The 26,544-nt window shown below is 37.0% G+C and overlaps 1 protein-coding gene across 1 annotated transcript; it reads right to left on the bottom strand.

The window, feature by feature from the left end:
• Positions 1-23,925: 23,925 nt before the first annotated feature.
• LOC149832101 (putative glucose-6-phosphate 1-epimerase) lies at positions 23,926-25,946 on the bottom strand. The gene is made up of 5 exons (XM_090012353.1): positions 25,862-25,946; positions 25,147-25,203; positions 24,896-25,053; positions 24,686-24,817; positions 23,926-24,159 (listed from the first exon to the last, which is right to left on the bottom strand). Exons 1-5 carry the CDS (start codon positions 25,910-25,912, stop codon positions 24,003-24,005), a joined length of 555 nt encoding a protein of 184 aa, XP_089868479.1. The 5' UTR covers positions 25,913-25,946; the 3' UTR covers positions 23,926-24,002.
• Between the last annotated feature and the right edge of the window lie 598 nt (positions 25,947-26,544).

Below are 26,544 nucleotides of genomic sequence, written 5' to 3'. Positions count from 1 at the left end.
TAATCATAGTCAAAATACGAACAAAACCCAGATTTATCATCTTTTTCTAAGCCACAAATAGCCTACACTCTTAGGCATTTTCAGAAATCATTGCATATTCCAAATTTTTTTCAAATATTCTCCATTTTTAGAACTAAATGAGATATATTCAATATATATTCATGGTCATAGTCAGGGATATGTAAAGAATTTATTTCATCTAAATTTCACAAGGCACAAAAATCTCTTTTCTTAAAGTTTTTCCTCAAATTCTTCAGAAAATATTTTCTCAAATTGTATTCATACATCATCTAGGTTTAGACTGCATCATGAAAAGATTTCATAGGGCCACATGCCCATTCTTTTGATCAATTCAACATCCTATCTCAGAAAAACCAATTTTCTCAAAGTTATTTGAATTTCCTCAAAAATCAATTTTCTCAAAACATCAAGATTTCTCATAAATCGATTTTCCTTTTCTTTAAAAATGTTTTCCAAATGCCATTCATGATTTTCAAGGTGTCCTTTCTCCAAGAATTTTCCAATATTCCAAGCAAACATCATATTTTCAATCAGCATTTTCTGAAATTCATAGCACATGTCTGATTCTTTGTGCATTTAGGAATAAAACATCAATTTAGACAAGTTGAGCAAAGCAAATCACATGATTGATCCTTGGTTCGATTACCCTTGGTTATGGTGCCAGGAACGGTTGAACCTCGTATCGACAGGCGTGTCCCATTCTTCAAAATTATCCTACATTTTAAAACAGAGGTGAGTTATTTTCAAAACTTTTTCAAAGGTCGGTTTGACTTGCAAAAGTAAAATTTTGCAATGATAACAGGTTGCATGCTAATGCAGCATGACAAAGTTATCTTATACATATCAAGACAGTTGAAAGTTCACGAGCAGAACTATTCAACTCATGACCTGGAGTTAGCAACAATGGTGTTCGCATTGAAGCCTTGGCGGCACTACTTGTACGGAGATACGTTCAAGGTCTTTTCTGACCATAAGAGTCTCAAATATTTATTTTCTCAAAAAGAATTAAATATGAGACATCATCATTGACTCAAGTTTATCAAAGATTATGAGTTCACTTTGTCTTACCACCCTGGTAAGGCGAACGTCATGGCTGATGCGCTTAGTCGCAAATCAAACAGTGTTTTGTCTAGACTTGTGTGGAGCCAAAAGTTAATTGAAGATTCCATGGCTTGGAAGCCATTTTTGCTTGGAGGTGAAACCATTTAATTGTCCGGTCTTACCATTCAGTCAGAGATCTTGCCAAAGATCATCGAGGCTTAGAAGAAAGATGCACGTTATGAGAAGTTCACAGCTCAAGCATGAGAGAAAGGATCAACTTTTCACATAAAGGATGATGGTAGTATTCGTATGAAGGATCGACTTTTGGTGTCAGATAACCCTGAGCTGAAGAAGGAGATTCTGGATGAGACACATCTGTGGAAGTACACCATTCATCCTGGTGGTACTAAGATGTTTAAAGATCTTCAACAGAAGTATTGGTGGAACCATATGAAGCGGGAAGTTGTCGCTTACATCTCAAGGTGCTTGACTTGTCAGCAAATCAAGATTGAGCACCAACGTCCTGGAGGTTCCATGCAGAGAATCAAGATTCCTCAATGGAAATAGAAAGATGTTACCATGGATTTCATGGTAGGTTTACTGCGAACCATATGGAAGCACGATGTGATTTACATGATTGTGGAGAGACTCACCAAGTCTGCTTATTTCATGCCTATTCAGATCAACCAATTACTTAAGAGTTTGGCCGAGTTGTACATCCGAGAGATCATAAGGCTACATGGTGTATTAGTGTCGATCATTTCGGATCGTGATCCGAGGTTTACGTCACGACTATGAGACAATTTCAGTCAGCTTTGGGGACAAGGTTGAAGTTTAGTACTGCCTTTCACCATGAGACTGACAGACAGTCAAAAAGAATGATTTAGACGTTAGAAGATATGTTGTGGGCATGTATGCTTGACTGACAAGGTGAATGAGATACACACCTCTGTTTAGTCGAGTTTGCCTACAACAATAATTATCACGCCAGTATCGCGATGAGTTCGTACGAAGCTTTGTATAGGAGACATTGCCGATCACCGTCATATTAGGATGATATCAGTGAAAGATCCAGTGAATCACCGATTGTGCTTCAACACTGCACTCAGCAAGTGCAGAAGATTTAAGAGTGTTTGAAGGCATCTCAAGATAGGCAAAAGAGTTACGCCAACCGAAGACAGTGAGAACTTTCCTTTAGTGTTGGTGATATGGTCTTCGTGAAAGTGTCACCGACCAAGAGTGTTTTTTGTTTCAGAAAGAAGAGAAAGTTGAGTCCCAAATACGTTCAACCATTCAAGATTCTCGAACGGATCAGAGAAGCAGCTTATCGGGTTGAGCTGCCTCAACAATATGCCCAAATTCATAACATTTTTCATGTGTTGATGTTAAGGAAGTATATTATTGATCGATCACACATCATCAGATATGAGGACGTGGTTTGAGAAAAACTTAAGTATTTTCTTCAACCCCACATTTCTCGTCAAAAATGTAATGGGTATAAGCATTTCAAAATTTTTGGTGGTTTGATTTCATACGGTTATATATATATATATATATATATATATATATATATATATATATATATATATATATATATATATATATATATATATATATATATATATATATATATATATATATATATATATATATATAACCGTATGAAATCAAACCACCAAAAATTTTGAAATGCTTATACCCATTACATTTTTGACGAGAAATGTGGGGTTTAAGAAAATGCTTGAGTTTTTGGGGAATTTAGAAAGATTCTTTCACAACTTAATTATAGTTAAAAATAAATAAAATAAAGTGAAATAAATAAAATAAATAAATAAATAAAATATGAAGGATATGACAAACAAGAGGGGAGGGGGTGTGCCCTAGAGGGGCATTACTGAAATGTTTTTCAAAAAAAATAGAGGAAAGAGCCTCATAAGAGGCATGTGAGGCTATAGAGGTTATTTACAAGTGTACCACCACCTAGAAGGGTGTAAAGTTTAAGTGAATGAATCCTAACCATCTGTTTTATAGATTAAGTCCCAACCATTAGATCTTAAATCTTAGGCTATAAAACCCTAAGGAAGAGAGAGAGAGAGAGCTCATTCTTTCCTTTCTTTCTCTCTCCCTTTCCTCTCTCTTTCTCTCTCTCTCCCGCTCACTTTAACCGACTATACCCCTCCTTTGCACCGAACATTCCTTTTTTGCTAACGTGTAGGGTTGGGTACCACTTGAGACTCCCCTCTACAAGTCTAAGCAAGAAGAAAAACGTGTATAGCAACCACTCTGAAAGAATCACACTGTGAGATTCTTCTCCAACTTCTATTTTTTTTTTTAAAAACTCTGAGAGCTAGCATGACGCCATGCCTCATTGTGTTTTATGCAATGCATGGGAGCGGGGCATTGAAGAACCCTCAATGGGTTTCTTTCTTCTTCCTTATTTGTTCACCACGCATGCTCTCACACACACACAACGTTGTTCCCTTGTAAGATTGATGTTTTCCTTCTTGCGTAAACTTAGCATTATATTTTTATATATATATATATAGTGGCCTCACACATGGGGATCGACCAGAATGGGTATGGCTAGATGCCTCTGGCCAACTCCTTGCGGCATTAAGCGCAAGGAGAGCCATTTCAGCACTCACGACTCACAATCTTCCCATCTTGTTTTTAGCACACTGTTTTTCCTTTCAGCTGGTGGAGGTCCGACCTACCTAGTGTGGAACCCCCCTTGCTACCTCCGGCATGCCCAGTCTTACAGTAGAAACCGACTTCGTCATGGGTCAATCTACTGCAGTGAGGCCGCCCCTTTTTCTATTTCTTCTTCGCCCTTCTTGGCAGGGCGAGCATCACCGTGCGGGCAGGACGACTCCAGCCATCCTTGGCGCACCTCGTTGATGCCCTCCTCTGCAGTACCACAACTTGCATATAGCTGTTTGTTGTGGTTGCATGTTGCAGCTCTGGCAACCCGCAATCCATTGTTAGGTTCTTGCACCTGCATCATTCCAGCGTAATGCACTGTGTGCTTGCTGCTCCCACCTGTTGCGCGTGGCCTCCGTCGGATGTTCTCATGAACTCGGATCAGTAGGTCAGCAAGCTGACCAGACATAGGGTCTACTCTGCCATGGCCATAGCCAAGGCACGTCTGGACCAGTTAGGTCTAGTTGCAACTGTAGTGGCCCGACCTATCACGTTCGGTGGGGTTGGGACGTGCCTCCTAGCTGGACAGAGCAGCCGACGTCTTGCACAACCTGTGCGTTGGTTGTAGCCGCCATGGCACAACCCACCATACTACTAGGGATCCCTTTCCAGCCCCTTCTTGTCAGTTTTGTCCCTTCTCGATGGCATTCATTTGTTGCATTTGTTGTAGTTTTAGCACCTTGGCTGCTGTGATTTCCTACAAGTTCGTATACACTCTACGCATATCTGGCAAGCTCTTGCATGCTGCAGAATATGGTGCTTCATGGCAGCACCCCGCTTGCTGCATTCTTCCATAGAATGGCACTCTTGGGGCTATGCTAGGTGGCTGCGAATCTTTGGCAGGCATGACACTTATGGCAGTATTTTGATTGTTGCATTTTTTCGCGATATTGGTGCCATGTCACTACCGCATTTTCCTTGTTGTTTTGGCCTTCGTGACAGCGCCCTTTAAACTGCATAGTTCTGTATCTTTGACACATGTAGGGTAGTGTATAGTCTGCTGTGAATTCCTGCACCCTTGACACAAGTATGGCAGCACCCCAAGTGCTGCAAGGTTTTATTTCTTTCTTTCTCTACATGATAACACTTATGGCAGCATAAATTGCATGTCAAATGAATAAAGATTCAAACTCCAAAAATTATCGCAGCTTGCCTAATCGATTTTTGACAAATCACATGACTCACTCGCACAACTTGACATTGATTGTCTATAAGAAGCATGCATAGAATAGTTATATGATTTGCTTAAATGATACAACACCTAGTAGGTTGCAAATCCTTGAGCACACAATGTAAAAAATGAGCAACATAATGTCTATCGGAACGATGTGTCAAAAAAAATACAACATAGTATGCTTAATGAATGGAAACATGTCACATGAACTTCTTGCACATCCTGACACAGTTGTGAATTGTCGACTATGTGTATGCTTTGATATTCAAGTATCGTAGTTTTGGTAGCATGCTTGATAAATTTTGACAAGACCACATGCACGGCTGGCACATCATGTTACTAAACTAAAATATGAAACGCGCTTTTGTTTATCATGTGTCTTAAACTTGTCATTATTTTGAAACATGCAATGAATGCTCAAATCGAATCATGTGTATTTTTCATGTCTCATGAAGCGTGTTATATTTTTGACACTTGATTCGTCCCAAAAATGCAAAAAAGGGACTTGGAGAACCAATGTAGGGGTATGAATTATTGTATTTGATATCATGATACATGATGAAACTCCATGGAGAGTTATGTTGGGCGTTGGACCCACTTCGTGAGTTAAGCTTACTTGTTCGTAAATGTTAAACACCCCTAAAATAATGAATGTGATGTCGCCTTCACTGGCGAAGTGCTCCTCTTAGCCTAGATATGCTAAAGCAAGTAAATGGGTGTGCTGACCTCATCATGGTGTTCGTGTTGCTGTAAACACCCCAAATTTTCACTCTTATCAAGTGCTTACATTTCATGTGTCATTGCATATTATTGCATGCATTCAGCATGTCATTTCATTGCATTGCATGTTATTGCATCTCATTTTCGAGATTCAGCACTCTTGTTTTTAAACTATTTAATCCATATTCGAGTTTTAAAACTTTTCTTTCAAAATCAATTTTAAAACCTGGGTTTTTAATCAACATTTTGTCATTTGCCAACCTCCAGGACCTTATATTTTGAAGTGTTTTCTCAGAAAACAATTTGGATTTATTTCAAACTCAATTTCAATTGATTTCAATTCTCAGATGAGGCCCATTTAGGTGGTGTCGCTTCTAGATTTCTTTATTTATCAAAAATCTCAAAAATTTTAGAGTCCTAGTTGAATCAGGACTCTGTATTTTCATCTTTTTGAATCTTTTTAAAGCACCATTCTGATTTTAAACCAGTTATGGTCATATCCCTTGTCCATTTCCTCCATTTTGGCCAAAATCTTAGAGTCCTAGTTGGATCAGGACTCTTTTTCCAAAGTCTTAGTCGGATCAAAACTCTACTTTTCACTACCTTTTTTACCTGTTTTTGGAGAAAACCTTTCAAAATCTTCTATTTTGGCCAAAAGTTCAGAGTCCTAGTTGGATCAGGACTCTTTTTCCAGAGTCCAGCCGGATCAGGACTCTTCTTCAGAGCTTTAATCGGATTAGGACTCTAATCTTTTACAACTATTTTATCAATTTTTAATCAAATCTTTCAAAAAATTTCAAAATGAGTTAGAAACTCAGAGTTTTAGTCAAAACAGGACTCTGTTTAGAGAGTCCTAGTTGGATCAGGACTCTGATCCTAATTTCAATTTTGAAAGAATCTTTCAAAAATCTTTTCGTCTATCAAAATTGTTACACTTTTATCAAAGAATTTCAAAATTCTGAGGTTTTATCCCAGAGTCCTGATCAAATCAGGACTCTGCCCCAGAGTCCTGATCGAATCAGGACTCTATCCAAAATTGGTTTTCATACTTCATTTTCACTGATTTTCAAAAGCTTTGCTTAAATTTCATCATTTACTTATCAAAAAACCAAAAATTCTCAGAGTTCTGATCGAATCAGGACTCTGAACCAAAACTTCAATTTCATCCTGTTTTTAACTGTTTTTCAAAATTCTCTCATTCGTTTTCTCAGAAAATCCAAAAATCTGAGAGTCCTAGTCCAATTAGAACTCTGTCCTTAGAGTCTCAGTTGAATCAGAACTCTGTTTTATTTCAATATTTGTTATTGTTTTTCACTGTTTTTCACTGTTTTCATAAGTTCTTTCAACTGTTTTTCAGAAAATACCAAAAAAAATCTAGAGTTTTAGTCCGATGAGGACTCTGTCCCAGAGTCCTAATCCAGTCAGAAGTCTGTTCTAGAGTCTGTTTTTACTTATATTTTCATTTATTTTCATTTTTTTTTAAAAATTAGGTCATTTTGTAGAGTCCAGTTAATTCAGGACTCTATTTAGAGTTCTAATTGAGTTAGGAGTCTAACCTTGACTGTATTTTCTGACTTGTTTCACCATTTTCGATGACATCTTTTCAAAAATTCCTTCAATTGGCTTTTAAAAAACCAAAATCACAGAGTCCTAAAAATCCAGGACTCTAACCCGGAGTTCCAGTTCGCCTGAGACTCTATTTTCAAAGATTTAGAATTTCAATTATTGATTTTAACCTCTTTTCAAAGTTATTTTCAGTGTTTATTTCAAATTTCTCAAAACCTGATGTGGACCCACTCAGTTGGCGCCACATCCAGAGGAGTTCTAACCCAGTTGGAACTCTATGCCATTTCAAAACTTTTAATTTCAAGCATACTTTTGGAAATCTTTTGAAAATTCTATCAATTTCAAGTTTTAAAATCGTTTTTGAAAATTCAAGTGGGGTCCACTCGAGGTGGCGCCACATTTGAGAAATTCAAGGTTAGACTAGGGTTAGTCAGTATCTTGGTTGATTTTAGAAAATTAGAAGAGTCCAAATCCCTTTTGAAAATGCATTTTAAAATTTAGTTTTAAATTATTATTTTTAAAGGTTTTAGTTAAAACTTTAAAAACCAAATGTGGAAAATGCCAAGTGGCGCCACATTTGGGGGTCTTTAGGTTTAGTTAGGACTTCAATTAGGTGTTAATTAGATTAATTAGGTTAGGGGTATAATAGTAACTCCACCCAAAAATCGCCCCCCCCCCCCCCCCCCCCCCCCTTAGAGTCCAAAATTTCCAAAATTCTCAATTTTTAAACCTAAAAAAAAATCTATAAATAGATGCCATAGGGGGGATGGTTTTTTCATCCTCTCTCTTTTAGAAATCTTGGAGCTTCTCTCTCCTCTTCAGCCCTTCCTCCATTGCAGCAACCTCAAGGTAATTATTTTTTTAATTTTTAGTTTTTATTTAATGTTTTTAATGGTTCTAAATCAATTTTGGCCATTGGCACCATCTATTCCATAGACTAAACCATGGATTCAAGTTCAAGAACCTCAAGAGAGGTTCAAGAAGATGATCTAACATTGTTTCACTGTGTTTACAGGGATTCTAATCCGTTAGAATCAATTATTGCATCGATTTTCATGTTATTAACCAATAAAACATGAGATTTACCCTTTTAATGGGTTAAATCCATAGTTTTAAAGGTAAAATTAAATTCCAGCCATGGATTCCCTGTATTTTATTTATTTCTTTGCTTATTTATGTTTATTATACGTTTTCCAGCATAGAAATCAATTTTATTTTACCATTTTGGTATTTTCCTTATTGTTTTCATTAATTAATGCATGCTTTATTAGGTTTTATCAAATTTCTGTGTGTTTTTAAGCATAGATCAGCAAAGAACATGTTATTTCGTATTGATGCCCTCACTGTAAATTTCTGATTTTTTATATGTGATACATGGATATGTCAGTGAACTACTGTAAAAGTTTCGGATGTTTTGGGATTCGGGAACCCTGTCAGAAAAATCAGACATTAAACTGTGATTTTCAATCTTTAAAATCGTTGTTAAAATTCAATAGGTAACTTGCAGTTGTATTATTTTCCTCATCCGATATCCGATTCAAGATCTGTAAAGTGCAGTGGATTTCTATTGATATGATCTATTTACTGTGAAATTTTGATAATTTTTTATCTCTGTTTGATATTTTTCCTCTGTCAGAGAATCAGATTTAAAAGTTAAAACTCGTTAGGGTTTACCAAAACCCTAATCTGACTTGTAAGGATCATAGATCTCAAACCACAAATCATATTCATGATCTGTAAAAATAGAGTTTTATTATTTTTCTGTCTACTGTTCACTGCTGAAATTTCAGAAATTTTTGATTAAGTTTTCTCTTTATTTTTGTATTTTCAATCTGAAGTAGCTGTTTTAACCCCTGTTAGATTTGTTATATTTTAGTTCAGATTGTCAGAAAGGTTTCTCCCTAACCGAAGATGGTTTTTCAGATCTGTAAAAAAGAAAATTTCTGTTTTTTTGTCTAGTTTCTCTTTGTAAAATTTCAGAAATTTTCATGGAGATTTGACCCCTGATTTGGGTCTAACATTGCAACTGGTCTGTAACCAAGGGCAAAAATAGCTTATTTTAGGATTTTAATGCAATTTTCGAGTTAGAATAATTATAAAAATATGTTTCTGCAATTTCAATCTAATTTTAGGGTTATAATAAGTGTATTTGCCATTTTTTATGAAATTTGGAATTTATTGATGTTTGAATAGATCAAATTGCAAAACAGGGTACTTGAAAGATCCAAAAACACTGCCTAAATCATGATATTTGTGATATTTCTTGATTTTCGTGTATAATTTCATGTTTTTAGGGATTGTTCGTGTCTAGAATCATGTTAGAATGTTTCATGTTTGATTTTGTGTTTATTTCAATCATAAATCTCAAGTTTTTATCAAAGTCTATTTTAGAAAACCCTGATTTCAAGGCCATAGTCTTGCTATCAGGGGTAATTTGGTCATTTGACCTCAATTTCTAAATTCAAAACCCTAATTTTCTCATTTTTAATCATGTCATATCATATTTGAGTTAATTTATCCTTATTTGTATTTTAAAAGTTGTATTTTACAAAATATCTTTCTAAAAACCCTGATTTCAAGGCCATAGTCTTGCTATCAGGGGTATTTTGGTCATTTTGACCCCAATTTCGAAATTTCAAATTCCATTTTCATATTTATTCCATCTTATTTCACATTTTATTAAGTTTATATAAGGGAATCATATGAAAAATGGCTTATATCTAGCAAAATCCAGTAATTTCTAGATATTACTGGATAAATCTAGAAAAGCCAATATATCTTCACTAACCAGTTTTCTAGTTTTGCAGAGACATTGAAGTCTTTACTTTTATGTATTTAAATTCAATTAGTGATGTAAATTAAATGTAAATTAAATGTAAATTTGGAATAAGAATTTTAATTCCTGCATAGAATAGGATGCATTGCATATAGTTTCAACTTTGGTATATAATTGTTATGTTTGTCATTCATGCACATATTTCAAATTCACTATGGTCTACATGAATGGCACGTGCACTAGCTCTTATGGAGTTGACAAACTTGGTGGAATTTGTATTTATGGGCATAGTCAGAATACGAATGATACCCAAATTTGTAATCTTCGTATTAGCCACATTCAACCTACACTCTTAGGCTAACTTCAAAATTGCACTGCATTTCTCAAAAATACAAAAATGATTTTCTCAATTCCTCAAAATCAAGTCTTTCAAATCCATATTCATTCAATTCATTCATTTGCAAATTCCAAATTCAATTCAGAGAAATCAATTTTCACAAAATTTTCAAGTCTTATTCTTTAATCGATTTTCTCAAAACTCTAAGTTTTCAAATGATATTTCAAGTATTTTTCAAAGTTCAAAATTCGATTTTCCAAGTTATAGTTTCAATTTCCAAGTTCTAATTTAAAGAAATAAAGTTTGTCAAAGTTATTTGAAATTCCTCATAATCGATTTTCACAAAACTTCAAGATTTCTTCAAAAATCGATTTTCACTTTCCTCGGAAATATTCTCTCACTAAGCTCATGATTTTCCAAGTGTTATCTTTTCCAAGAATCTTCAAATATTTTTCAATATTCAAATCAAACATCATGTTTTCAAATATGCATTCATAGCACATGTCTGATTCTTTGTGCATTTAGGAAATAGAATATGATTTAGACAAGTTGAGCAAAGCTAAGCACACTTTTGATCCTTGGTTCAATTACCCCTGGTAAAGGCGCCAGGAACGGTTGAACCCCGTACCGACAGGCGAGTCTCATTCCTCGGAATTATCCCTCATTTTAAAACGGAGGTGAGTTATTTTCAAAATCTTTTTCAAAGGTTAGTTTGACTTGCAAAAGTAAAAATTTTGCGATGATAACAGTTGCCCTATGGGAAACACGAGGCAAATGTGCCTAAGTACCTCAGAAGGAGGGAATGATACTAACTAAAGTCTAATAAGATAAACCGCTCAGTTGCCCATTCACAAATGGTTCACCTTTGAGAGGGTGGATGGTATAACCCTGAGTGATCAATCGATTTTATGATACGTTTTGAGGAGCAATGGCGTCCTCTAGCCTTCAGTCACTTAGAGTTAGGGAGGTTGAGGTTACCTATTGAGGTATTCCTCAGCTATTGTAGTAGTGTGGATTGCAATCTGTTGCCTATGCGATGTTTCTCTTGGCCACGGGTCGCTCACATGAGGTTGTTACTCGGTTTTTAGGTACCCCAGTTATCACACTCAATAGAATAATAAATGTTGGTGGTATTTTTCACAGATGTGAGGTTTTCCTTCGCGTACCCGAATGAGTAATCAAGATAGAACAATTACACTAACTTGCTTACTACTAACTCATTGATGGGATAATTACTTTATTTAGTTCATTGTTTAATTAGTTAACTACACTTGATTATGATTTTAAGAGCATGCTAGTTACATAATGTTATCTCATTTTGTATTTAAAAGAGCATATGGTATTTTTTGCATTTGATGATTCTCGCGTGTAACCCGCTCAAGAATGTCCAACTGTTTTCTCCTTTGATTTTCCGCTTTAAGCAAACTTACAAATTTTTTTTTCCTAAAATCCACGATTTTTAAGTTGGTATTTTTGGGGTGTATATATAGCACAAGAACGCTTCTCCTTATAGTCTGAACTGTTTGGTTCAGATCCTCTATGCCTTGAGCCAGATCATGCAAGGCTTTGAGCAACATGTCTCATCTCGCATTAGATGACATCTAATGAACACATATATATCTAATTATGCAAAAGCAAATAAACAAAACAGCAAGCAATATAGTGAGTCTACTGAGTCAGGCATACTTACAATGCGATGATCGATGCATGCATAGTCTTGAACCATACTTCTACAACACTGCTTTGATACCAAACACTGTAATGCCCCAAAAATACTAACTTGAAAATCATGGATTTTAGGAAAATCTTTTTTTTTTAAGTTTGCGCAAAGCGGAAAATCAAAGGGGAAAACAGTTGGACATTCTTGAGTGGGTTACAGGCAAGAATCATCAAATGCAGGAAATATCATATGCTCTTTTAAATACAAAATGAGACAACATTACGTAACTAGCATGCTCTTAAAATCATAATCAAGTGCAGTTAAGTAATTAAGCAATAAACTAAATACGGTAATCATCCCATCGATGAGTCTGTAGTGAGCAAGTTAGTTTATTGTTCTGTCTTAATTACTCCGAGTACGCGAAAGAAATCCTCGCATCTGTGAAAAATACCACCGACGTTTATTATTCTATTGAGTGTGATAACCGAGGTACCTGCAGACCGAGTAACAACCTCATGCAAGCGGCCCGTGGCCGAGAGAAACATCACATAGGCAATGGATTGCAATCCACACTACTACAGTAGTTGAGGAATACCTTAATAGGTAACTTCGACCTCCCTAACTTTCCCTAACTTTGAGTGACTGAAGGCAAGAGGATGTCATTGCTCCTTAAAACGTGTCATAAAATCAACCGGTCACTAAGGGTTGTACCATCTACCATCTCCAAGGTGAACCATTTATGAATGGACAAGTGGGCGATTTATCTTATTAAGCTTTAGTTAGTATCATTCCCTCCTTTTGAGGTACTTAGGCATATTTTCCTTGTGTTCCTCGCAGGGCAACACGAACACCATGACGAGGTCAGCTCGCCCATCCACGTGCTCTGTCTATTCACGTGCACTAGCATATCTAGGCTAAGAGGAGCATTTCACCGGTGAAGGCAACATCACATTCATTATTTTAGGAGTGTTTGACATTTACGAACAAGTGAGCTTAACTCATAAAGTGAATCCAACACCCAACATAACTCTCCATAGAGTTTCATCATGTATCATGATATCAAATACAACAATTCATACCCTTACAATGGTGCTCCAAGTCCCCTTTTTGCATTTTTGGGACGAATCAAGTGTCAAAAATATAACATGCTTCATAAGACATAGAAAATGCACATGATTCTATTCGAGCATTCATTGCATGTTTTGAAACAACAACAAGTCTAAGACACTTGATAAACAAAAGCGCGTTTCATATTTTAGTTTAGTAACATCATGTGTCAGCCATGCATGTGGTCTTTTCAAAATTTATCAAGCATGCCGCCAAAACTACAACACTTGAATATCAAAGCATGCACATAGTCGACGGATCACAACCGTGTTAGGATGTGCGAGAAGTGCACGTGACATGTTTCCATTCATTAAGCATACTATATTGTATTTTTTTTTGACACATCATTCTGACAAACATTATGTTGCTCATTTTTGTGTTGCGTGCACAAGGATTTGCAACCTACTAGGTGTTGTATCATTTGAGCAAATCATATAGCTGTTCTACGCATGCTTCTTGTAGACAATCAGTGTCAAGTGCAAGTGAGGCATGTGATTTGTCAAAAATCGATTTGGCATGCTGCGATAATTTTTGGAGTTTGAATCTTTGTTCATTTGACATGCCATTCATGCTGCCATAAGTGTTATCATGCAGAGAAAGAAAGAAATAAAACCTTGCAGGGTGCTGCCATATTTGTGTCAAGGGTGCAGGAATTCGCAGTAGACTATACGCTGCCCTACATGTGTCAAAGATGTGAAACTATGCAGTTTGAAGGGCACTGCCATGAAGGCCGAAATGGCAAGGAAAATGTGGTAGGAGGGATGCTGCCACATGGCACCGACACCACGAGAAAATGCAGCAGTCAAAATACTGTCATAAGTGTCGTGCCTGCCAAAGATTCACAGCCACCTAGCATAGTACCAAGAGTGCTATTCTGCGAAAGAATGGCAGCAAGCCGGGTGCTGCCATGAAGCACCATATTTTGCATCATGCAATAGGCTGCCAAGTATGCGTAGAGTGTGTAGAAATTTGCAGGAAATCGCAATAGCAAATATGCTAAAATTGCAGCAAATGAATGCTGCCCGGAAGAGACAAAACTAATGAAAAGGGGTTGGAAAGGGGTCCCTAGTAGTATGAAGGGCTATGCCACGGCGACTGCAGCCAACACACAGGTTGTGCAAGATGCTGGCTGCAATGTCCAGCTAGGAGGCACATCCCAACCCCGCTGGACGTGATAGGCCGGGCCACTACGATTGCAACTAGACCTAACTGGTCCAGACGTGCCTTGGCTATGGCCATGGCATGACAGACCCTATGCTTGGTCAGCTTGCTGACCTGCTGGTCCAGGTTCACCAGAACAGATGACGGAGGACGCACACAATAGGTGGGATCAGAGGCCGCACACAATAGGTGGGATCAGCAAGCGCACAATGCATTGTGCTGGAATGTTGCAGGTGCAAAAACCCAATGGTGGGTTGTGGGTTGCCAAAGCTACAGCTCCGCAGCAACATGCAGCCACAGCAAACGGCTACATGCAAGCTGCGGTACTGCAGAGGAGGGCATCAACGAGGTGCAACGAGGACAGCTGGAGCCGTCCTACCCACACGTCGATGCTCACCCTGCCAAGAAAGGCACAAAAGAAATAGAAATAGGGGTGGCCTCACTGCAGCAGACTGACCCATGATGAAGTGGGTTTCTTCTGCAAGAGTGGGCACGTCAAAGGTAGCAAGGGGGTCCGCACTAGGTAGGCTGAACCTCCACCAGCTAAAAGGAAAAATGGTGTGCTAAAGAAAAGATGGGAAGACTGCCAGTCGTGGGTGCTGAAATGGCGCTCCTTGCGCTCAACGCCGCAAGGAGTTGGCTAGAGGCATCTAGCCATACCCATGTTGGTTGGTCCCCATGTGTGTGTGTGTGTGTGTGTGTGTGTCTATATATATATGCTAAGTTTATGCAAGAATGAAAACATTAATCTCAAAAGGGAACAACATTGTGCGTGTATGAGCATGGGTGGTGAACAAATAAGGAAGAAGAAAGAAACCCATTGAGGGTTCTACTCTGCTCAGCTCCAATGCATTGCATAAAACGCATTGGGGCATGGTGTCATGCTAGCTCTCAGAGTTTTTTCAAAAAAAAATGGAAGTTGGAGAAGAATCTCACTGTGTGATTCTTTCGGAGTGTCTTCTATACAGGTTTTTCTTCTTGCTTAGACGTATAGAGGGGAGTCCCAAAAGGTATCCAACCCTGCATGTTAGCAAAGAAGGAATGTTTGGTGCAAAGGAGGGGTACGGTCGGTTAGAGTGAGAGGGAGAGAGAGAAAGAGAGAGGAATGGGAGAGAGGACAGAATGAGCTCTCTCTCTCTCTCTCTTTTTCTTAGGGTTTTATAGCCTAGGGTTTAAGATCTAATGGTTGTGACTTAATCTATAAAACAGACGGTTAGGGTTCATTCACTTAAGCTTCACACCCTTCTAGACGGTGACACACTTGTAAATAACCTCTACAGCCCCACATGCCCCTTATATATATATATATATATATATATATATATATATATATATATATATATATATATATATATGTATATATATATATCGAGAGAGAGAGAGAGAGAATGTGTGGAGGGGATCCCGGGAGGGACTATGCGCCATGGCTAATTGTCATAACCAATTACATGGCCATATTTTATGTGGGACCTATGCTCTGAAACTGTGGGCCCCATGCAATGTTGGCATATGCTTGGCTATGGCACTCAGCCATGTCACTTAACTGCTCATTTGGTCTTAACTCCTAAATATAGGGCTTTCGGCCTTGAGTGGGGTGGCACCATCAATTTGCTGGATGCAAGACCCTTTTTTCTCTTTTTGAGGGGAAGGTGTGGGCCGCTAAGTGCAATCACATGGCACAAAATTTGTGCATTAAGCAACTGATTGCCTTCCATCAGGCCTTGGGCCCCACAACTGACAGGTTATGTCCCCAAGATGGAGGGTATCAGGTGCTTAATGCTCAAATATTTGTTCAATCATATTGCACCTGATCTTTTTACACACTTAAGGGGTTGAGTGGCGCCCAATTTGGAGTCGTATGGGGCCAAGTTGAACATCAAATTGCAACCATGGTCGATGCTCACATTGGGTGTTATATGGCCCCCCCAAATCCAATGTTGCACCATATAAAACTCATATTTGTGGTCATATTGTCCAAAAGTGGATCAGGCCCAAGGAGCCTTCGACAGAGCTCCTTGTATGCCATTTAAAAAGGAAACGGTTGGCACCAAAGACCCATTTAAACGGTTGGTCTTACCCTAGATGGGTCCCACAAAAATTTCTAATGTTGTTCACTTTGTTGAATGACATCAATTATGCAAAAAGGGTCTACTAGAAATCATTCAAAAAAGGGGTTGCTCTATAAGTTGTAGGTGTCTTTTATTTTCATGATGAATGACATATAGGTGTTTTGGATAGTGTTTATCCAAGGTTCCTTAGACCTAATCTGCTCTCATATTACCCCCAAGGGGGTGCCACCATACTGGTGTTACATGGTGCTAGTGTTACATGGTGCTATGTCAGGGAGCAATGCTCTCTCTCTCTCTCTCTCTCTCTCTCTCTCTCTCTCTCTCTCTCTCGGCTAACACTTAGTCAGGTCACTATTACATGCAATTCAGGTGCTTTTTATTTTTTGTCATATTTTCACTACAAGGATGAGGGTCAATAGCAGTGACTCTTTTCCTGCGAGAAAAATCTCACTGCTATTGATAAAGTAATAACAGTAAGATTTTTGTCCACGCTATTAGCTTCATCAATAATGATAAGCCATGAATCTCGTAATTATTACTCTACTACAACTATGAATCTTGCCGCTATTAGCTTCATCAATAATGGCGAGCTATATATTCTTTGAAATGCCTTGCTCCTGCACACATCTCGATGTTAAATAAATATGTATAGCAGTGAGATTTTCTAGCCATTAGATAATGCCATTAAAATACTTTAATGGCGAGATCTAGCTCTCATCGTTATATGTTGCCATTATAGAGTGACATCAGTGTTGTTAAAAATGCGCCTCAAAGCGCTAAAAGTGTGTCTCGCCTTGAGGCGAGGGCCCTATCTCACCGTTGTTGATCTTTATCGCTAATATCTAATGACTAGAGAAGTTTGCCATTGTATATCAATAACAACGAGATGTGGCTCTTGTTGCTATAGGGTTTTATTCTATAAGAACGATAATTATGTCATTGTTATATAGTGACATCTATAAAAAGGGCTTGATGGGCTCTTTTTGTATTTCTCTCTCTCACACACAAGAGGCTCAACCCTTGTCTCCCCTCCAAACCTTTTTAATGAGGATGTACTTTAATGGGGATGCTTGAATATGTTGTCTCCTCTTTTCTCTCTTGTTCTTTCTTTCCATCTGCAGATGCCGGTGACACTAGGCCTTCCCCGACGACCCCAAGCTCCTACCATCGCTCATCCTTTCTGCTGCTGGAAAACACCAAGCCCTTATCATCTCTTCCCCTATCTATTGTCTCTTCTCCTTTTCTTTACACACACATAACCTCTCTCTCTCTATTAGGGTTTGTGCAGTTTTTTTATGCATGTATTACGGTTTCTTGCAAGGATATTGTTTTTGTAACACATTAGTAATTTTGCAACTTTTTTATTTTGTAGCATGTATTAGGGTTTTATGCAGGGATTTTGTGGCAACACATATTAGTTGGGATTTTGTTTCTTCTACCTAGGGATTTTGCGTGAAATTTAGAGTTTTTTAAAAAGTTTTTGTAAAGTTTTTGTGTGTTTATTCATTTTATTTGATTTCTTTTATGTAAATGTATGTGATTACAAGATATTTAATTGTGGCCAACCTAATCAATGTAGGATTTTTTAAAAATAAGCAGATTTAAGGGTTTTTTCTTTTTAGAGATTTTGTGTCTAGTCATGTTTTTTCTTTCATTCAAGTGAATGCATCTTATTGTTGACGGGCATACTAAAAGACATTTTGGTAGTGGGTGGTTACCACAGAAAAAATGTGCAGATGAGGTTTATGCAGTCCACTCGAATAAAGTGTTTCAATGAAGTTGCATAGAAAGGGATCTGGGGTTTCTATGGGAGCTATTTTATGAAATGAAAGTTCTTGTGTTTGTCTATCCATGAAAGAAGTAGATGGAATTAGGTGTAGGTTCTCTATTTTGTCCCGATTGATGCCTTCATTTATTTGTGGGTGTTTTTTTCTTCTTATTTTTCATATTTGAAGTAGCCATTTCTTTCTTGAGGCTGTGAAAATTAAGTAACTTTTGGTCAAACCAGCTTTTTCTCAAACACTTGATAGTTCTCTTATTTGTACTATAAATTAAGTTTTCTTAAGATGAACTTCAAATTTGAAACTAACTTGTATTTTTTCCACCCTATGCATTCTTTATTATCAAGAAATCAATGGCTTAAAATTTTAGTTATGTCTTCTTGCCATCAGATTTTCTAACCTCACAGCCTTTCCTTTTGGTTGCCAACTACAACTACCCTGAGATGTCAGAGGATGAGATTGCAATGGGTTGTCCTTTCTATCATGGAAACTGCAACTGCAAAGCATGCTTGCGCACTGATGGGAAGCTGAATTTCATGGTAATTGATATATAGTCCCATTATATGCACTTTAATGGAGATGCCTGAATACGTTATCGTATTTCACCTAGGCCCAAATCTTTTTGGAGTAATTGGGTAAGTAATTTGCTGATCTTTTATATATAAAAAGGGTTTATTGACATTTATGGAATCAAATATAGTGGGTAAAAGAATGGGTGATTGATATTCTGTATTGTTATAAGTTTCCTAGATATTGGTTGTGGGACTTGTTTCGATGATTTCTTTATGAAGCATTAGCCAGCTTTACTCGCTTCTTCTTCTCCGTTCTCTTGTCTTATTTGTGTAATAAATTTGGTAACTAGTCTACACAGTAGATATCATGGCATCTCTTTCGTTCTCATGGAATGACTTACCTTTTTGGTCTGCAGATAACTGTCTGATTGTTTGACGGACGAAACCTCACATCAGGTGGTGTTCGAGCTCCAGTTCACAAATTTAAAGGACACAAAGCTCTTTGTATGCAGGTATGATTGTGTTTTGGTTTTGCTTGGGTTATTGAGTGATGAGACTTGTTTGAGATCTTATTGGATGAAGTTGGTTGGGGCTATATATTCTTAATCATGTTTTTCACGCATACATTCCAGTGGTGCCTAGACAAATCATTTATATTTTAAAGCTATGTTGAGGATGGTTATGTAAATATATGGGATGTTGAAAAGGTTAGGACACTTTAACTAATCTAATTTTGATTACTATATGTTCAAATCTATCGTATACTTTTCTAGCACGCTTGATGGAGAATTAGCACTAGCTTCATATATCAAATAAATATATGTTTATCGTGATATAGGTTAATTTGAATTGGATAGTATGCACCTTTTTCCTATTTTAAGACTCTTTATTTCTTTTATAATTTTTATCTATTGTTTCTCAATGAATCATGTTTTTCTCTATTTAGAAGTTGAATACAAAAAATACTTTTTCTTTGGCTATTTACAAGACAAATTGACATGAAGGAGTATGCAGGAAAAAAAGTGTCAAATTCTCCTCTGGGTTTGTTTTTCCAGCATGCTGGGCATAGGTACTACTGCTACAATATCTCTACTCTTTCATTTACTAGTTTTTCAGGCAACTTGCCTACACTTTTTGTTTTTCCTGACTTCATTCATCAAAGGAAGAGGATATGGCCATGGACTTAATGCATTTTCAGACTTTTAGTTTTAATTGACCTTTCAGCTTTGACAACATTGTTCTACTTGCTAGATCAGCAACTATCTTTTGGATTTTTTTTATTTGTTAGAACTAAACCATGAGTTGTTTGTGTAAAAGTAGTTCCTCTAGTCTTGTTATTGTAAATCAAGATGGACACTTACAGTTAATTATCTTTATGTTATATTTTTTTTTTTTTAGTATTATATTTTTTATATAAGTTTTGTTTCTTCATCTATGTTTTGTTGTAGGCTACAACAAACAGAGTACATCCATTAATTTTTTATTTTTTTTTGTAGGTTTATAGCCTATAACACCGAGATCCATATCTCGTTGTTATAGGTGAGATCCTTATCTTGCCGTTATATCCTATAACGGTGAGTCAATTCTTCTGTTATACCCTATAACGACAAGTCAATTCTCTTGTTATAGCGCTGAGCCAATAATCTTGTTGTTATATCTTATCTCACCGTTAAAACAACATGGTCGTTAAAGATTATCACACTGCTCTTGATGTTCTCAATTCTAACGAGATTCATCACTGGTATTGGTTCACCCTTTATTAACGAGCTAAAAATATCGTCGTTATTATTCAATAAAGGTCATTTTTTTGGTGACTTGTCGGCCAAAATTCTTGCCCTTATAGGCCTATAACAGCGAAAAATAGGGCAATAGCTATTGGCATTCATCCTTAGTGCTTTCATGAAACTATTCTACATGGTTTGGTTAGTGGAAATCGCTTATTTGATTCTTGGATTTTGACTTGCACGTACAATCTTATGACCTTGAAAAAACAATGGCTTACCATGTCCATTGTCTTATTGGCTCATAAAATTGTGCTTTTACGTCAACAAACCATGATCCAAGAGTCCACTTTTTATGATGTCTCGTTGGGTGGACATGACCAAATATTACCCTATGAAACGTATACTTATGGGAAAAGAACCCCTTATTGCAAAAATATAATATAGTTTTTGGCTTTTTTGCACATCTAACCTTGGAGTGATCTACATATTAAGTAAAGTAGAAACTGACCTTTTCTGGTGTAATGTATCATATTTTATAAGGGTTGAAAAATCAATGGCCTACAATATGCCCAATTTTCAAACTTCAAAAAAACACATTTTTATGTTAAAAAACTATAATCCAGACCATGTTGAACACTGACATAAGGTCAGATTTTGATGAAAACAACTTTTCCTTATGAGTTCCAACTAAGGAACTCCTTACCCCATGCATGATTACTTTTTTGGGCATTGCAGGTCTTTTGAACTTGAAGAGAATCGAAAAATCAAACACTTTTTTCCAAAAAGTAACTTTACTAATATATCAATATTGTCGGTATCAAGATCAGAGCATTGTTTGGCCAACAGTTTAGGTGAATCGATCGATACCGATAATCAAGTGAATCATGAATCGACAAAAAAATTATTTTAAAAAATTTATTTGTCAATTAAAACATGACACATGTCCAATCTATTAAAATAATATTAAAAATTTTAATTTAAGCTATTTTTTATATTTATTAAAAAATAGTTGATTCATGTCAGTATCATATCAATTTGCTAGTGATACGATATGTATTAAGCCGATACACACCGATATTGACAACACTGGAATATATAAAAAAAAATTGATATTAAAAAGTAATCATGCATTTTTAAAAAATATCATTTTTTTAAAAGTATTTTAATTATTTTAATAAAGTTGAATCCATCTAAAGTTAAATTCAATGTTATATATATAGGGTGCTCTCGAAGTACTTAATCCCACTTAATAGAAGCTTCATTTTTTCTATTTTTTTTGTTGATAAGACCTTATAGATATGATTTACAAATATTATTTAGTGAAAAAGAAATTTTGAATCCGCGCTTGTTTCCACCGAACAAGGGCTTTCGCGGTGACTTTTTGTCGCCGAAGGTCTCATACAAGACCTTTAGCGGCGACAAAAAGTCACCGCTAAAGGTCCAATTACCTTTGGCGGTGACAAAAGCCGCCGCTAAAAGTCTTCTTTGTTGGAATACAGGTGGAGCATCCATCACACGCGATGGACGCTCCACTTAAGTTTGTTTTAGTCATGTTTGAAAGTCATCATGCACCTACAACTTTTTTTTTCTCTCTCTATCTCCCTATATATATATATATATATATATATATATATAGAGAGAGAGAGAGAGAGAGAGATCACTGCAAATCAACCTGAATTGACCTATTCATATCGCAGTGACCAAAAATTGGTATAAAATTGAGCTGATTCAGTTTTTTAAATAAATTTAAAAATGTTTAAAATAATATTTTATACTTTTAATATTTTAAGAATTATTTTAATATTTTCTTAATACGTGTCATTTTCTGGTTGAAAATTGGTTGATTAAGCTTGATTCGGTTCAGAATTAGAATCTGCCAATTCTCTGAATTGATTTGAAAATGGATTGAGAGTCCACTATGATTCCAACTTTTGTTAAGATCACCCGATCTCCCATTGGCTGGCCTCCGGTTGGTCAAACCCTTGAGGTCCCTCCTGCCCACAGAGAGAGTATACCCCAGCTTCGGCCTTGCAGCAAGGGACACCACCTGTGCACAGAGAGAGAGAGAGAGAGAGAGAGAGAGAGATTCCTTCTTGTATGGCCTGTAACTTTCTAAAATTTATGGATTCATCTAGTTAGCTTGAGCAGCTTTTTAATTGATTTTTTTTTTCAAAATGATACAGTGAATCAACTGATTGAAAATCGATTGGAGTTGTTCTGAATTGGCATTTAAAATTTTTGGCTTGTTTAAACAAGTTATAAATACAAAAAAATAAAAAAATAATATTTTCTTAAAAAATATAAAAAAAGTAAATAATTAATCAAATTCTAAAATATGCATTGAATCCCTGAACAGTGTATTAGTTAATAAATATAATATTTAACATAAAACAAAAAAGTATCAAGAAAATTGATTCATCCAATTCTTAAGAAAATAGGAGAAAGGCAGATTTGATTTGAATTGGCTGATTCATAAGGACTCGATTTGATTCTGGCACTACAAGGATGCAGGTCAATAGTGGTGAGATATCTCTCTGGCGACATTTATAGTTTGCCGTTAAAGGGTGAACCAACACCAGTGAAGAATATCGTCGGAACTGAAAACATCAATAACGGCATGGCAATTTTTAATAATGAGGTTATTTTAACGGCAAGATAGGATATAACAGAGAGATCCCTAGCTCACCCTTATAGGCTACCTATAGGTTATCTTGTTGTTATAGGCTATATCAGAGAGAATTAACTCACTATTATAGGTTATAAAAGTGTGACAGGGACTTCACCGTTATAAGCTATAAACCTGCAAACAAAAAACAAAAAAAAATCTATATTGTACTTTTTATTATTTTCAGAATGCCAAAACTTGACAAAAACTTGCAAGAATCAAGAATCTGTAACCCACCAAAGAACAAAAGTTCATAATAAGAGACATCATCATTGGGTGGCAACAGAAAAACAAAAATGCAGTTTTTACTCATGCTTTTACCTCTCTTTTCATGTTTGGATTGGATGACCCTAAGAAGCATATATGGGCTATACAAACTCACAAAATTATGTCCAACACTATTAGCCAGAAGAGAGATCCAGGGAAGAACACAGGCTTCATTGAAGAACAATTAGAAGGATAAACAATAAATGAGAGCCGACCACTTTGGCTCACTAAAAGAACAAAAGTATTGACTTTACATCAACCCTTGGATAAGTACAAAAATACCCCGATGAACAATAATACATACAAGGAGGGGGTAGCACACATAAGAGTGATACGTATATTGCATTCCTGAACACATCATGTATGCAATGGCGTACTTAACAATCACAGGCCTTGAGAGTCAACATCATTTGAAGCTTGCCAATTCACAAAGCATGAAAGACTTGAACTTATGAACCAACAGTTGAAACATGAAGAAAACCACAAACTGAAGTATAAAACATGAGATGGAATACCTGAAATGGCATTTTGGTAAATGGATCAAGTTCACCTTTTGCTATGCCCTTGGCTATGTTTTGGGGCATTACAGTTTATATAGTTATGAACAAAAACAAAACATCATCAATAAAAGACTTCACAATAAACTATTTGTAATTACAAGAATATGTAGCTCAAATATACATCATATTCAATCAAGCATCAAAAGGATATCAGTGATATGTCACACATACAGAGACGTGTGCCCATGTAATGTGAGACACAACACACACATGTATAAGTGGGGCGGAGAGTATACAGTTTCAGATTTTGAGCCTGACCATCTTGCAAAATCTCGCAGTGGGAGCCTGACCATTATTGGATCTTGCAATTCTTTACAACTGCACTTACATTGTTTATCAATCAAGTACAAGTCATTCATTGCCCAACATAGTAAACTGCTTGACAGCATTCATGAGAATTATTTCTAAATATTTGAGGCATGAAAATCTCACAACTATTAATTTGGACTTGAGTTAACTACCAATTTTATGTGTTATTTTAAGTTTGGATGTAGCTTCAAACTGAAAGACAATGCACTTGGTAGAAAATCAGAAGAGGAGTGGGTTGAGTCCCACCTGGTTCTTAACCCTCTTTTTCATCTTTTGAGTCAGTTATTTTGCTGGTTAAGCATATGTTAGTACTCCATCTTAGAAATTCCCAGTTGCTTGGGAATTCCCAAACATGAAACACCAGTACCATCCCCTGCTTACCATTTTGTTCACTACCATCATCAGGTCCAAGGCCCAAATTGGGTCCATGACCATAAGCCATGTTCACCAACTAGAAACTATATATGTGTGTGTATGTGTGTGTGGATTATGTGCATGCATACCATAAAAAATAGCTTTTATGCAAACCTCAAACCTGATATCTGAGACAGACAGGTAGTTACAGATTGCAAATGTGAAAGAGAAGGCTCTATTATAAGTATTCTGCACTCGGGGAATCAAAGTCAGCTTAGCAGGACCCAGTGAAATACGAAGTCGCAACTCAAAGCTGCAACAAAATTATCATGAAAACTATTGGGTTTTCCAGGCGATGAAAGTTATCTATTACTATAAGAATTTCTGGTACCTGCGTGGACAAGTTTTTAAATCTTCATCTGTAAACCTCAGAATAAGATCAACGGACGATTGGTTATTTGCAGGTGACAGAGGTGAAGGGCAATCATCTATAGACCATAGCCTGTTCCTTGCAAACTCATGCTGCTCTAATGTACCAAAGTTGCCAAACTGCAAAATCAGGATATTGGTTAAATGAAAACCCAACACTGCCCAGTCTAGGCGCTTATCAGCACCATTTTAATATTTTACACATAACATAACCTGAGGAAAGCAAATGGGTATTCCGCCCCTAATGGCTTTGGGTGGGTTCAGAATTGCCTGTGGAACAGCAGAAAATGTTTATTTTTTTCATCAGTCTTGAAGACAAACATAAGAAAAAGAGCCCATAGATTCGCATAATCTGGAGCTTAGGTAATATTTCATACAGGTCAGAATGTTACAAATTATGTTACAACGAACACCACAAATATTCTCATAAGTTTTTCAAATATTTAAAATGGAGTTAAATGCAGCTCTATGACCATTTCTTGGTGACAGTGTTGTGATTTTAAGATTTCTCACTGTCCCAAGCAACCAGATTTCTTGGAATATTAGTTGGAATCAGATTATGTAGGCCAAAATAAACCACCATATCATAAAAATAGAAGATAAAAACAGTAAGGATTGTCACCACTGAAAAAATAAAGAAAGGAGCATCTTCACCTAAAGATAAAAAAAGCATGTTGTAAAACCCACCCAACTTCCGTCGGGTGGGGAAGGTAAAAAAAAGGTCCCGATAAACGAGGAAGACGATTCCCCAATTGTCTGCCTCACTCACCGTGGGAAAGGAATGAGATTCACGACCAGCAGGTGTAGGGTGAGGGTTATCCTTACCCACAGTGAGAGCTCTAATAAGAGTTGCGCCCTCCTACCACTCCCCTTGATATATATAGAGTGAGGGAGGGAGTCTGAGAGAGAGAGAGAGAGAGGCAGTCACCGAAGCGCTTCTGGCAACCACCGCAGGTACGCCTTCTCCTCTCTGTTTCATTTTGGAAGGTCGATAGCCATGGCTGCCTATGTATAAAAAAAATCGACAAACCATTGTTGCCGGCATTGTTGCAAAGAGAGAGAGAGGGCCGACAACCAAAGGTTGCCGACAACATCTGCAAAGAGGGAAAAGGGAGGTCGGCGCCCCTTCCACCTTACACCCAACCTGAGTCAGCAGAACCTACTAGTCTAGGGGTAAACCCGCCCGAGTCGGGTTTGACGAACCTCTGGTCGGTCTGGGTGCAGCCCAGACCAAATCAGGAAAAAAAATAACTCGGTCTCGACTGACCGAATCGGGTCTGACCAAGACCAACTCGGTCTGTTTCAATCCAAACCGAGTTTGGTAAACGGTTTTCCCAAACCGAGTCGGGTTTGCTGATCCTTGGGTCAGTTTGGGTGCAGCCCAGACCGAACCGGGTGATCTGGGTGCGTGGTCTGGGTGCAACCCAGAACAAACCAGGAAAAAAAACTCGGTCTCGGCTGACAAAATCGGTCTGGGTGTGAACCCAGACCAGGTCAGGTATGACCAAGACCGACTCAGTATGGTTTAGTCCAGACCTAGTTTGGTCAATGATTTCAAACTTGATTCGGTTGATTGAACCGATTCTCACCAAATCGGACAGTTTCCTGTTT

The sequence above is a fragment of the Nuphar pumila genome, chromosome 7 (assembly GCF_984573655.1).
Source record: "Nuphar pumila chromosome 7, dmNupPumi1.hap1.1, whole genome shotgun sequence".
Lineage (NCBI taxonomy): Eukaryota > Viridiplantae > Streptophyta > Magnoliopsida > Nymphaeales > Nymphaeaceae > Nuphar > Nuphar pumila.
The sequence above is the reverse complement of the archived record's forward strand: the minus strand, read 5'-3'. Positions and strand labels throughout refer to the sequence as shown.

What these genes read in the sequence shown, in the direction of transcription:
- LOC149832101 (XM_090012353.1), bottom strand. Translation starts at nt 25,912, where the DNA reads ATGAAACAGAGAGGAGAAGGCGTACCTGCGGTGGTTGCCAGAAGCGCT. An exon ending in TGGTTGCCAGAAGCGCTTCG is followed by an intron (nt 25,204 to 25,861) that starts GTGACTGCCTCT and finishes GCTGTTCCACAG; the next exon opens with GCAATTCTGAACCCACCCAA. An exon ending in TTAAAAACTTGTCCACGCAG is followed by an intron (nt 24,818 to 24,895) that starts GTACCAGAAATT and finishes ATTTTGTTGCAG; the next exon opens with CTTTGAGTTGCGACTTCGTA.